General features: G+C 40.4%; 1 protein-coding gene across 1 annotated transcript; it reads right to left on the bottom strand.

Moving 5' to 3' along the window:
• Positions 1-5,859: 5,859 nt before the first annotated feature.
• LOC111874207 (40S ribosomal protein S12, mitochondrial) lies at positions 5,860-9,039 on the bottom strand. The gene is made up of 4 exons (XM_023869508.2): positions 8,918-9,039; positions 8,736-8,823; positions 7,990-8,160; positions 5,860-6,532 (listed from the first exon to the last, which is right to left on the bottom strand). The coding sequence occupies exons 2-4, from the start codon at positions 8,803-8,805 to the stop codon at positions 6,333-6,335; spliced, it is 441 nt and encodes a 146-aa protein (XP_023725276.1). The 5' UTR covers positions 8,806-8,823; positions 8,918-9,039; the 3' UTR covers positions 5,860-6,332.
• Positions 9,040-13,992: the final 4,953 nt, after the last annotated feature.

Raw genomic sequence — 13,992 nt, 5'->3', positions numbered from 1 at the left:
GGAAATTAGTAATTTTTTGCTGATCTGGTGAACCATATGAACAATTTGAATTTAAAGTTGCAGGGTGAAAATAACTTAGTCTGTGATTTATTTGCACTTATCAAGGCATTCAGAGCGAAGTTGATACTTCTGGAAAGCCAAGTGAAAAATTGTAACTTTGTGCATATGCCATACCGTGCAGAAAGGGTGAAGCAGAATTTCCTTCCTCATTTACAAATGTAGTCAATTCAGATTTGAAAGAACATTTTCGGAAGCGATTTGCTGATTTGGATTCCAGTGCTCAGGAAATTAGATTGTTTCAAAATCCGTTTGACTGTGATGCTGCAGATGTCCAAAGTCATTTCAAATGGAAATTATTGAACATCAGGAAAATTATCATATTAAAGACAAATACAAGGAAGGAAATTTGATCGAATTTTATAAATTTCTGAACTCCGAGCAATTTCCAAATGTAAAGAAATTTGCTTGTAAATTTAACTCCATTTTTGGGACATATCTGTGTGAACAAACCTTTTCCCAGATGAAGTACATCAAGTCGAAATACAGGGCAAATTTATGCGATGAACATTTAAAATCGCTACTTGTGATTAGCGTTTCAAAATTTGAACCTCAATTTAATCAGATTTTAAGAATGAAAAAAGAGTTCCATCATTCACATTAATTGTTTTATTATTATTTGTGATGAAAATATAAGCATTTGCTGCTACGGTCTGTTGTCATTAATATATGATAATTTATTCTCATGTACTTTGTATTTAGTTTATGAAATTCTGTGCTTTCATAAAACTCATATACCTAGAGTTATTAATTTCTCATTTTATCTGCCCCTTTGAAAGTGCTGAATTACCTAATGTGGCCCGCGGTTCAAAAAGTTTGGAGACCCCTGGGCTAATCTGGAACAGGTAAATATACAATGCGAATGAATCTCGCTATTCCCGTGGCCAATTAATATCTCACTGGAAGAGAACAAGACAGGGCCCATGGATCCCGGGGATGACAATTAAAGATAGGAACAGTCATCTGGTATTCATACAACTGGTATAAGCAGATCAGTATTTGTCATGTCTTTCTTACGTCATTTCAACGGAAAACTAACGTCAGGATCAGAAGATAGTAGCAATAAGCGGCAAAGGAAGGATTGCAGTGTTCTCAGTTAATACCACTGCAGGGGTAGGTCAGGCGCTATAGTAAGTAGGCTACAGGTTACACTACCAGGAAATCATGGTTCAATTCCAGGTACAGGCATATACAGGTCTCCACAGAGTCCAGACTAGATCTACGGTAAAGCTGCCGGAGAGTGAGTCTGACCATTAACCTACATCTAGTTCAACGCAAGAGTTATCTGTGGCAACATATGTTAGAGATGGGAGTTGATAAATCCTTCTGTTGAATTTTCAACGGGGTATTTCATTAGTATGAAACAATTTCAGCATTTTTCCTGGTCTGAATGTCTGAATAAGCAGTCCTCAGGAGCCGAGAATGGGCTGTCCTCCACATTAGTTGCTGACAAATGGGCCAACAACGTTTTACTCAAAAGAGATATCTCCATAGTGCAAAGTGTACAATAAAGCATTGGCAATGGGATGAAGGAGGACATGTATGAAGTGTACATATGCATGCACAAAGGTGCTTTACTTTGAATTTCAGAGTCTGAGATGTAATGTACCCTCGGGCTTCACTTCTTTAAAGCATTTAATATACAGAAAACCCTCACTAATCCGGATTAAGCTGTATTCCTAATTAACGACGCAAAGAAATGGCCCTAAATACAAGAAGAAAAAAACTTTGGAAACAAATAAATACAAGATTTTATACAGGTAGTGTTTATGAAAATAAATAAAAAACATCACTGAAGCAATTTCTTCCTCTGTCAGAAGCTGAAATCAAGGTTCTTCTCCTTCCAGCTCAAGCTAATCTAGGATATTTTCATGTTTGGTTTCAGTCTCTCCAGCTGCCCTCAACACTGTCTAAAAGTTTTCTTCCTCCTCCTCCTATTATTATTATTAGAGGGGGTGGGTTTCCCCATGCACTTAGACCAGTTATTGGTCCATTGTGCGTCCCCCTTTTTAATTTCTACTGTCACCATACCCTACCGGTACTGGTGCGTGCTATCAGCCCCGTTCAGGCGATGAGGTCGGCCGTCGGTACCTGATATTTCCCCCCATCTACCAGAGGCATTGGAAACTACTTGGGCGGGAAACTTGCCTAATAATTTTGATCAGAGGTCTCCTAGAGACATGAGGATCTTTTACATGTCATAAATCCACATGATAAGAAAGTGGAGGTCTCCACTGTATGTTAAAGTGTATGGCGGTTTGGGATGCTAAAATGCAAAGGTAACAGAATGAAACTTAATCTATACTGGATGATCTTGCACACATTTATCAATGTCACATCTGTGTGATTTTATTTGGTGTTAACACATAACAATCATGATTTTTCCCCCAAAATTGATTCTTGGACAACCTCACTAAAAGCAGTTAAGCAATTGTAGTTTGCAGACATTTTCATTCATAATGAAGTCTAGTTTACTGAAGGCTACACACAGATTTTCATACACATATGATAAAGAATTAATCAAACATTATAAAGACACAACAACTAAATTTAATCAACCATAAAAAGGCAGTGGAAACTGTATATCACACATGAATTTTTTTTTAAATTGGGGACCCTATGTACTGATTAGAATCATATCCTTCTCTGGGTAGAGTTCAACTCAACTTGGGATTTCTCCATAAATTTCAGGTATAAAGTTATATTCATAATATTACAGACACAATAAAAGGGATTAATGAGTTGCTAAAACACAGAGTTAACCTGCAATATTATTAACAGATGGGAAAAAGAAAAGTCCTACTCATTCTAAACTATTTTCTAACATATGTCATTGCAGCTAAGAAAATCCCACGTCAAAGGAAACATGATGGACATCAATATGATTCGTTGTGTTCACACGAGGCGTCCTGACTGCAAGCAACAACATCCTCACTACACAACAGTTCCACACTGCCCTGTGCGTGGAAACCATTGCACACAGATATTTCACACCTGGAAGTCCTCTCGTCATCTCACTGCCTGGGATGGGACAGGCAGGCATACATAGACCATTTCTTGGAATCCTGCCCCACAGGGATCACCTACAAATGGTGAATTTCTTGCTGGAAAACTTAAACGAGAGAACGACATGGACAATTCAAATATTCCGACCAGGAGACGAAGTCATAGGTACATCAGTTCTACACCACAGTTACATTCTGTTTGTGTGGCTAGACATGGAAGTCACTCTCAACAGGACTCTTGGAGATCAGGTGGAGAATCTGAAATACAGCACATCTTGGAATCCTCGAGGAAGGTTTGTGGTGGTGGTATCTGGCCACAGCAGTGAACCTCCCCAGTTACTGGCCAGTCTCATCTGTGCCATGTTGTGGCAGATGGCCAGTATTGCCAACACAGTTGTCTTAATCCCAAACAAAATTGCATATCGTCCTCTGACAACAGTGACCAGCTTGCAGACAGCAGAATTTGACACACTGAACTTGTACACTTGGTTTCCGTACCAATCGGGAAGATGCGGACAACTTGAAGATGTCACTCTACTAGATGAATGGGTGTTTGAACACAACGGCAGATTATCAAAAGAAGTTGACTTATTTCCGATAAAAGTTCCAAACGATCTTACGGGATGTCCCATCAGAGTTGCAACTTACGGAATTGATCCTTATGTGATTTTGATAGATAATTATACACGCAATGATGGAACTACTGTGTATAGATTAGGAGGCTTATCTGTTGAAATACTTTCCTTGGTATGTGAAAAAATGAACTTAAAAACTGTTTTCTCTCCACCTTCAATAAATTTGGAACTGGAATCAGCTATAACACAATTATCAGACTTACAGGATGGAATAACTGATGTCTTAACTGGTATTATTATACTATCAGGAGCTGTAGTTACTCCAACATATGATGCAACAGTTACCTATACGTACGGATATGTTAAGATGATTGTTCCTTGTCCAAAACGCATTCCTGGAATGGAGAAGATAATGACAACTTTCTCTTTATCTGTCTGGTTGATGATGGTTCTCGTGCTCCTACTGACTGCGGCTCTCTTCTGGTGGGCAGGGAATGGCCCTTACCACTCTGTGCTTAAGGAGTCACATTCTTACAAGTCAGTATCCCACTGTTTCTACAGTGTATGGGCTGTTCTCATGGGAGTGTCTGTTCCAAAGCAGCCCACTACTTCTAACCTCAGGGTTCTCTTTCTTCTGTATGTATGTTACTGTTTTGCTATGAGTACTGTATTCCAAGCTTTATTTGTGTCTTATCTTGTGGAACCAGCACATGAAAAGAAGATCAAAACCTTTGACGAACTGCAAGATTCAGACGTCATTTATGGATACCATCCCATTGTTGACCTCTTTCTGTTCACAGCAGAATTTCCTGCACTTCAGAAATTCTCTGAAAACAAGAGACTCAGGGAAGAATGCACTGATATACGTAAATGTGTCCAATGAACAATAACCAAAAATGATATGGCTTCATTTACTTATCCAGTGTTCTCTACTTATGTTGCTAGCGAAATGGGGATTGCAGATGAAAGCACAGTGATCTGTTACTTGGAAGAAAATTTAATTTCTGCAGGTTTAACAATGCTTCTTAAAAAAGGAAATCTCTTTCTTGTTAGGATTAATGTGCTCATAAGACGATTCTTTGAAGCTGGATTTCTGGAAACGTACTGGTCTGAACTGCAGCACTGGGCTCATGTAAGAAGCATGGACAAACTGACCGATGTAAGTTCTATCTCGTTTGTCATCTTTTCTGTTTCTCACTTGAGCCCAGCATTCGTGGTGCTCATCTTCGGATATATATTGAGTTCAGTGGTTTTCATTACCGAATTAATTCACAAGCAGATTAACACATGAATAAAATCAAAGAACAAACACATTTGGAAAGTGAGATGGACAAGGAACATGTGGCATTAGTGCCACCACACTAAGCCCTGAAGATTACACTATAAGTTTAATTGCACTGTGAACAGAAAGTACATTGCATAAAACTTCATGTACACTTTAGTACTTGGGTTTGTGATGTAGAACCTGAGGGAATAACTGGGAAAATTTGGGAAGGAAAAGTACAAGTCATACCACAGTGTAAAGGATGAGTGGACAACATGTGATATAATTTTTGATATTATTTGATGCAGGAAACAATGTGTGAGCACAGTGTTAATATCTTCATAAAGTTTATAATATTTAGATTAACTAACTTCATGGAGCCGACCCCTTTTGGAGAAGCTGCCAGTTGTTGCAGCTATTCAAGAACTTTCAGGCATTTTACGGACACTGAAGGATCATTTCCGTGTTCACGAGAACCCTCCACTGATCCCTGATCTCACTTCAATATTTTAATTTCTTAAAAATGATGTGAATTAGATGCAAATTAATGATAATTCCAAACAAATTTGAAACCACAGTTTCATAGTTCTGAAGTTTACCAATTCCTCTGAAGTTTTCTGTCTTTTTTTTTATGATTCAAGTTATAGGCAACACATACAGCAGACCTCAGCGTTACAGATGGGACATGCTCTTGAAAATGTGTCTATAGCATGAAATTACTAAACGAATACTGTGCTTTTTGTTGGCATACTGTAGCGTAGTTGGTTGAGGCACTTTGCTAAAAACCAGAAGCTAGTGGGTTTGATTCTCGATGAGTTCAATGAAATTTTCAATTGATCTAATCCTTCCAGACGCACTATGGCCCTGGGGTTGACTCACCTTCTAAGAGAAATGAGTACCAGGAATCTTCCTGGGGGTAAAGGGTGTCTGGCAAATAAGGCTGACAACTTCACCGCGAACTGTGAGCCAACTGTCTAGAATATGTGGGAGCCTCAGTGTTTCACAACCATATGGGCCTTCACAGCCTGTTGCAAGAACAGATTTTACCCTTCTGACACTGTATTCTTTTATTGCTGCCCACATTATGGCCTGTGTAGGGATACATTCCTATGCAAGCTTGTCTGGTTCACAAATGTAACAGAAAAACACTTTCTGTGCTCCTTCAGGCATGCTATTTACACTTCTTTCCATGGCAATAAAATGCAGTGCAAAACTGGATGGGAACCGGAACCTTAATACAAGATGTCCCACATCTTTGACACGTGAATATGCAAAATCAATTCCTTAAAAACAATCATTACAAAGAAATTAGTTCTGCTTGAAGTTTTAATAATCTGTGTAACACAGACATCCATAATTCAGGGGTGTGCCACCACATTTCACCGGTACTGCAACCCTTACACTCAAAACTACTCAGCCAGCAAATAATAGCTACTTCTTAATGACATGTGATAGATCATATTTACCACGAACACATCTGATTTTAACGCCAGGCACATCTTGACATCGGCCAACACGACACAGCACTATGCTGTGTTCCTGCAGATTGTGTCCAATTCCTGGGACATACGCCACCATCTCTTTGCCGGAACTCAGTCGTACCAACACGCACTTCCTGTTTGCAGAGTTTGGTTTCTTTGGTTTCTTGATAAGAGTCTTCAGTACAACCCCTTTGGCAAATGGCTTACCATCAAGAGGTTTCCGTGGTGGTCGCTTTTTGTAGTGAGGACCTGTGCGGTGCATTCGATGGAGTGTCGCCATGGTGCGTATCCAACTTGTAGGACCACCAAGTAATGATGATCCTGTTGTGTAAATTAAAAATTTAATTTCAAAAATATTTTTTTAACATTTTAAGATTTTTAACATTTACCTATACNGCTGTCAAGCATCTCAAAAGATGAATTTAGACAATGTTTTGAAAAATGGAATAAAAGACTAGACAAGTGTATTAGTGTAAGTGGAGAGTACTTTGAAGGGGATTGAAGGTTTGTGCTTAAAATTTGAATAAATAAGTTTAAAAAAAATAAGTTCGGTTTCTTTTGGGTACCCCCTCCTATACATCCATAATTCAGGGGTATGCCACCACATTTCACCAGTACTGCAACCCTTACACTCAAAACTACTCAGCCAGCAAATAATAGCTACTTCTTAATGACATGTTTTGGTCGCGCCATAGCTCAAGCGGTTAGTCGCTGATTTCCCACCGCGGCGGACCGGGTTCGATCCCGGGTCTGGTCAAGTGGGATTTATGGTGGACAAAGTGGCGCTGGGGCTGGTTTTCTCCGAGTACTTCGGTTTCCCCTGCCAATCATCATTCAACCAATTGCTCCACAATCACCCTCACCTATCATCTGGCGCTGGTAGAATAGGCCAAATGTGGCCGCAGTACAAGGGACTTAGTCCCACCCCACTAGCAATAAAAAGTAATTAATGACATGCGTTACATAAGTTTTATCAGGAACACATCTGATCTTAACGCCAGGCACATCTTGACATCGGCCAACACGACACAGCACTATGCTGTGTTCCTGCAGGTTGTGTCCGATTCCTGGGACATATGCCACCATCTCTTTGCCGGAACTCAGTCGTACCAACACGCACTTCCTGTTTGCAGAGTTTGGTTTCTTTGGTTTCTTGATCAGTCTCCAGTACAACCCCTTTGGCAAATGGCTTGCAATGCAGAATACACACGTTTCTCACCAAATAACTTTCATGTCCACTCTGCATGAAAACTGCTCCCAACCCGCATGAAATCTGTGAAATTTTCGTCTCCACGTCACCAACAATATGAAATATTTCTTTTACAAGAGACTGACTATTACTTCCTCACAGCTCTGAGAGTCCTTATAAACGTCATTGCAGCTACTTAAGGGCGTCTCTAAGTTTAGTTATAGCGCCTGACTTTCCAATCCTATAATACAGCGCATGTGATTAGTATTTTTGGATACTTTTTTCCTTGGCTTTTTAAGTGTCCTTTAAGTGCCTCATATATCTTGAAAATACCGTATTTACGCATGTATAGGCCGCAGCACAATTTTCAGACAGAAATTATAGAAAAAANACACGCACTTCCTGTTTGCAGAGTTTGGTTTCTTTGGTTTCTTGATAAGAGTCTTCAGTACAACCCCTTTGGCAAATGGCTTACCATCAAGAGGTTTCCGTGGTGGTCGCTTTTTGTAGTGAGGACCTGTGCGGTGCATTCGATGGAGTGTCGCCATGGTGCGTATCCAACTTGTAGGACCACCAAGTAATGATGATCCTGTTGTGTAAATTAAAAATTTAATTTCAAAAATATTTTTTTAACATTTTAAGATTTTTAACATTTACCTATACAATACAAAGGAAGCAATATAGAATGGCATATAAGAAATGAGGGAGTAAAATAAAGTCTTCAGTGTCACAGAAGTCCAGTGGGCAAAATTCCGGAAACTGTACTGGAGACGCACATATATAAGGCCATGTAACAGTGGAACTAGTCAGAGTCCAATGGCAAGCCACCTGAGGACTATGTTGGACAAATAATATTTACCAGTAGGAATATGGAAGAATTCAAAGTTTCAGGTGACTATGCTGAGAAGTGTTGGCATGAATTCTCCTGGATACTGAATTACAGCATATAGTGCACTGTCATAACCTGTACCTTAAAGTGTCGTGTAAAGTAAAGATTATAACAAATTCTTTATAATCTACAGCTCTTGTCTGGTATCTAGAATTATCTCATTATCATCCCTCACCGTAGTAGTAATAATAATAATAATCGCAATATTCTTCCCAGCACTTAACTGCTACGTATTGAGAATATCACAAATAGTATTTACCGACACTTTTACTTACCTAATGATAATGACGGACAATATGACCTGGAGGGGATTATCTGCGATAACTTCTGAAGTATGAAATTCATATTTTATTTTCTGTGTACCTGTGAACAAACGAAAATGAAAAATTCAATTCAATACACTGCATGCTGCACAGACAGTATAGAAAAGAATCCCTTTAGTTTTAAGGAAAAATACCTTAATCTATAACAGTATTATCAAAGATATTCTTTTGTTTATACACAAGAAAAGTCGATAAACATAAACATTGATACTAAATTCAACAGTTTCGGTAGCACCCAGCTGCCATCTTGAGAAACAACTGCACCGCGATTTGAACAGTGCAGCCAACAGTCATTCATAATATGTCTGTTAAGTGCAGGAATAAATTCCTTATACTCTTTCGATTCTCGTCTTGTCGCAAAATTCAGAGCCTAACCTGCACTTGTAATGCAGAATACACAATTTTCCCACCGAATAACTTTCACGTCCACTCTGCATGAAAACTGCTTCCAACCCGCATGAAATCTGTGAAATTTTCGTCTTCACGTCACCAATAATATGAAAGACTTTTTTACAAGAATTACTATTACCTTCCCATGGCCCTGAGAGTCCTTATAAACGTCATTTCAGCTACTTATGGGCGTCTCTATGTTTAGCAATAGCGCCTGACATTCCAATCCTATAGTACAGCGCATGTGATTAGTATTTCACGATACTTTTTTTCATTTGTTATTTAAGTGTCCTTTAAGTGTGCCTCATATATCTTAAAAATAATTTCGTAACAAAATGAATAACATCAGGAAATTTATTTGCCAGTCGAAGAACTTGTCCCGAATTCCGAAGACACACACTAAGTCCCAGTGGCGAAAACCAACGGATTAGAATAACCAGCAGTTGCTCCAGAATATGCTCCCCAACAAGCCTGAAGTTGTGGCTCAGCATAATCAAAGGTCACGTCAGGAAGGCATATGGTACAATGCGGGTATATATCCACGCATTCTTAACCTTGGCACTAGATGGAGTGGTAGCTTTCACGCTTCGGCCACTTAACTTCCAAGGAAATGACACCCCTGCCGCCCAGTGGACTGCACGAGGAGAAGAGGAGAAGGCCTCAGTGCCGACCTGGACGATGTGGCAAACGGATATATCACATATACCTGCCGAGATTTGAACCCCGATTCCACAACCATCCAGAAAGAAGGGCGGAACTGTACCGACTGAACCATACTGACTCCCTTAAATCGCACAGTTTATTATTATTAATATTTAGGAGATTTTCTGCTGTCTCAAATTAAAGATCTTTCTTCTTTCCATGGATTGAATGCCATAGATAAATTTTGTATCTTACAAACACATTTCGGGCAGAAGGAAGACACATTTCAGCATGGCAATTCATGTTCTGAATAATTTATAGAATACCGTCGACTACAATGATAAAAATTAACAAGCTTGGAGCAGAGTTCTGAACACTACGAGTAAGCATCCTGGTTTTTACGACAGGTTATTGCGCTGGTCTCGACATCTCGCGTGCGGCACTCGAACTCGATGCGGGTAATATTTTGCAGATATTTCGTTTGCATGACGAACTCCCAGGCCTCCTAACAGCGGATAACTGAATTTGAAAGCCGAACTCTTTACTGCAATTCGTTTGGCAATATTCGTTGATTGCATTACTTAAGTTTAATTTAAGGATTTTGCAATACATATTTCGTTAAACATTAAGTATGTTTAGAAATTTTTATAATATGAATTGCCAATTTAAGGAACAACAAAATATTTTGAAATGATGATTCTCGATTTCACCCTTGTTTATATTAGGCGCCATTTGGGATGATCCAACAGACATATGGATCAAAATTAAATTCGACCGACTACCTCAAACGCTTCTTTAATTTAAAACCACGCCACTGTGCGTATGGTGGAGTGGAGGTATAGCTCCACGCACTATCCTGGGGCTTACGACCAGATGGGTGATTTATTCCATGACACACTGGCCGGCTGACCGTCTGTCGTAACATAAGTCTCAGACTCTACTAGAGGATGGAGTCTCTTCAACCTGAAACCCCCAAATTTTGAACTGAAATTCGTCTGTATATTCTGCATAACGACAATAAATATTTGTGTAGAAGTTTAATAAGTGGTTGTCTCTTCAGACAACGACAATCCCACACGTGTTTTGAAAGATCAGTGTTGGTATACTGAATTTAAATATTTTGAAATAACTACAGATTACACTGAAGCAGAAAAGCGAGTTCACTACTTATCCTACTCTCAGAAGCAAGCTGCAGGCGGTTGTCTCTAGATACACTTAACGCAACATCTCTGAAAGTACCTTGACACGTAAAAAAATGTCCAGGTCCCCTGTTCTTGGAGTCACACCCTCAGAGGGGCAAATGTTTCAACGTAAGTTTGATGATATTTAGTGTCAGTACTCCACTATACTAACTTCATGGTGCCGAGCCCTTCTTGAGAAGCTGACAGTTGCGCAGCTACTCACAAACTTCCGAGCCTTTTATGGAACTCGAAGGTTCATTACCGAATCCACAGGAGCCCTCCACTGGTCTCTATCCTGAGCCAGATAAATCCAGTCCACACCATCCCATCCTATCTCTCCAAGATCAATTTTAATATTGTCCACCCACCTACGCCTTGGTCTTCCTAGTGGTCTCGTTCCTTCTAGCTTTCCCACCAATATCACATATGCATTTTTCTTTTCCCCACTCGTGCAACATGCCCTGCCCACCGCATCCTCCTTGAGTTGATCATTCTAATTATACTTGGTGAAGAGTACAAGTTATGAAGCGCCTCATTATGCAGTTTTCTCTGGCCTCCTTTCACTTCAACACTTCGGCCCAAATATTCTTCTCAGTAGCCTGTTCTCAAGCGCCTCAATTTCACACCTATACAGCAAAAGGGCACATTTATAAGTTTATATATTCTAATTTTTACGTGTTCAGACAACAGACGAGAAGACAAAAAGGTTATTTGGAGTCAAGTCGTACGAGAAAATGATAGCATTTCGTCAACTTGAAAGGGTTTGGGAGCAAACTCCTGAGGCTTAACGTATAATATCCTGACATTCATAAAGAAGGACTGGGGAAAATCATGGAGAATCTGAGAGAAGACAGGCGATGTTTAGGCCACAGTTAGAGCCAAGCGTCTTCGTCACGCGGATACGCATGCGCCCCAACGAGGGAAGTTCATGCCTTCATAAACATTGCGGGCTACACCACTGAGGAATATATCCAGTGCAGCAACTGAGAAATTTGCATGTAAGAAGTTAACATTTGTCTTTGTGAGATTTTATCCAGTCAACCTTAAGCATTTGTTTCTTGTTATGTGCGCCTTCTAACCACGAACTTCCTCTTATTAGTATCTAACAGTTCAGCTCCGGCTGCGTACTGAACACGGTGCGTCTATTAAAGGAACGACGGAATTATCTCTTTACCAATATAATTGCAGTCTATTCCTGTAACTACTGCATAATGAGGAGCTTCATAACTTGTACTCTTCTCCAAGTATAATTAGCATGATCAAGTCGAGGAGGATGAGGTGGGCAGGGCATGTAGCACTAATGGGGGAGACGAGGAATGCGTAGGATATTAGTGGGAAAGCCAGAAGGAAAGAGACTACTGGGAAGACCAAGGCGTAGGTGGGTGGACAATATTAAAATGGATCTTAGAGAGACAGGATGGGATGGTATTGATTGGATTGATCTGGCTCAGGATAGGGACCAGTGGAGGGATCTTGTGAACACGGTAATGAACCTTCGGGTTCCATAAAATGCTGGGAAATTCTTGAGTAGCTGCAGAATTGGCGGATCTTCCAGAAGGGCTCAGCTCCTTGAGTAAGTAAGTAAGTATTCCTCTAGCGGCCTCCGTAGTCTAAGGGTAACGTTCCCACCTCATGAATCAAGGTAAGCGGGTTCAAACCCGGCGAAGGTCGTGGAACTTTTAAGGGCGGAAAAATTCAGGGAACAAGTCCTCCGGGAGGGATTTTAAGCAGTGGGTCCCGTGTCGTAGATTTACGGCACGTAAAAGATCCTCATGTCTCTAGGAGACCTCTGATCAAAATTATTAGGCAAGTTTCCCGCCCAAGTAGTTTCCAATGCCTCTGGTAGATGGGGGAAGTATCAAGGTACCGACGGCCGACCTCGTTGGCTGAACGGGGCTGATAGCACGCACCGGTACCGGTAGGGTATGGCGACAGTAGAAATTAAAGGGGGACGCACAATGGACCAATAATTGGTCTAAGTGCATGGGGAAACCCACCCCTCTAATAAAAATAATAATAAATCAGTATTCCTCTAACTGGTCGTGGAGGCCCATAGAGTTGTGAGACGTCGAGACTCAAACATTATAATGAATCTATTCTCAGAATTGTTTTAAAAAATAAAGATAGTTTGTGGGGAAATACTGAGGTCTCTCAATTTCAAGGGAGGTGTAATACACAGCAACCATTGTCTATTAAAAGCTTAACAAAATCAGGCCGAAGGCATTGCGCATAATTTTTTTATAACCGGGGCATACCGTTGCATTACTGAAGGTACCACAAGGGTAGGAGTCTTATACATTGAGAGGGTCTCCAACAATGATTAACATTTAATCGACAACTTTTGCAGAAAATTGTATTGTGTATCGGGGAATGTTGAGGAAGGCCGATCTATGAGGCATGGACTATTAAGCACAGGACATGAACACAATCTGTACAGCAGTTGAGGCATACATATGAAGAGACAAACGGCATTCCCAAAACAAATCTTTCTTATTCAGGGGCACCGAAAACGTGAAAATCTGCCAACATATAGATGTTACGCCACCTGTTATGCCGTGGTGATAGGGGGCGTGGAGGCATACCCGCTGCCACCTTCTGTACTACAGTAACAGGGGGTGGGCTAAGGAAACTGCTAAATTACTTCCTCGATCGCTGCTTCATTGGCTAGGAGCACACTGTTCACCGGCCTTGGCAGGAGGGCGCAGGTGCGAAATGTGGTAAGGGAGGAAATCACAAAAAAAAAATCCCACATTCTCACCCTATGCTACCCTATATTAGTATAAACAATCAATTCACAACTATATACATTTTAGCAATATCACAATTAAAGAGTCGACTGGTGACCTCATCTTAGCCTCCCTTTCACCCAGTTGTGGGTCGCTAGTCTCCTCTTTCTCCTATTCTACTCATCCACTATATATATCTTTACACATCCCTGCATCTAGACACCCCCTCTGCAGTCTCTACATAACACCTGTTAACTACTTCTGCGTCAC

This window comes from Cryptotermes secundus, unplaced genomic scaffold (genome assembly GCF_002891405.2).
Source record: "Cryptotermes secundus unplaced genomic scaffold, Csec_1.0 scaffold26, whole genome shotgun sequence".
NCBI classification, from domain to species: domain Eukaryota; kingdom Metazoa; phylum Arthropoda; class Insecta; order Blattodea; family Kalotermitidae; genus Cryptotermes; species Cryptotermes secundus.
The sequence above is the reverse complement of the archived record's forward strand: the minus strand, read 5'-3'. Positions and strand labels throughout refer to the sequence as shown.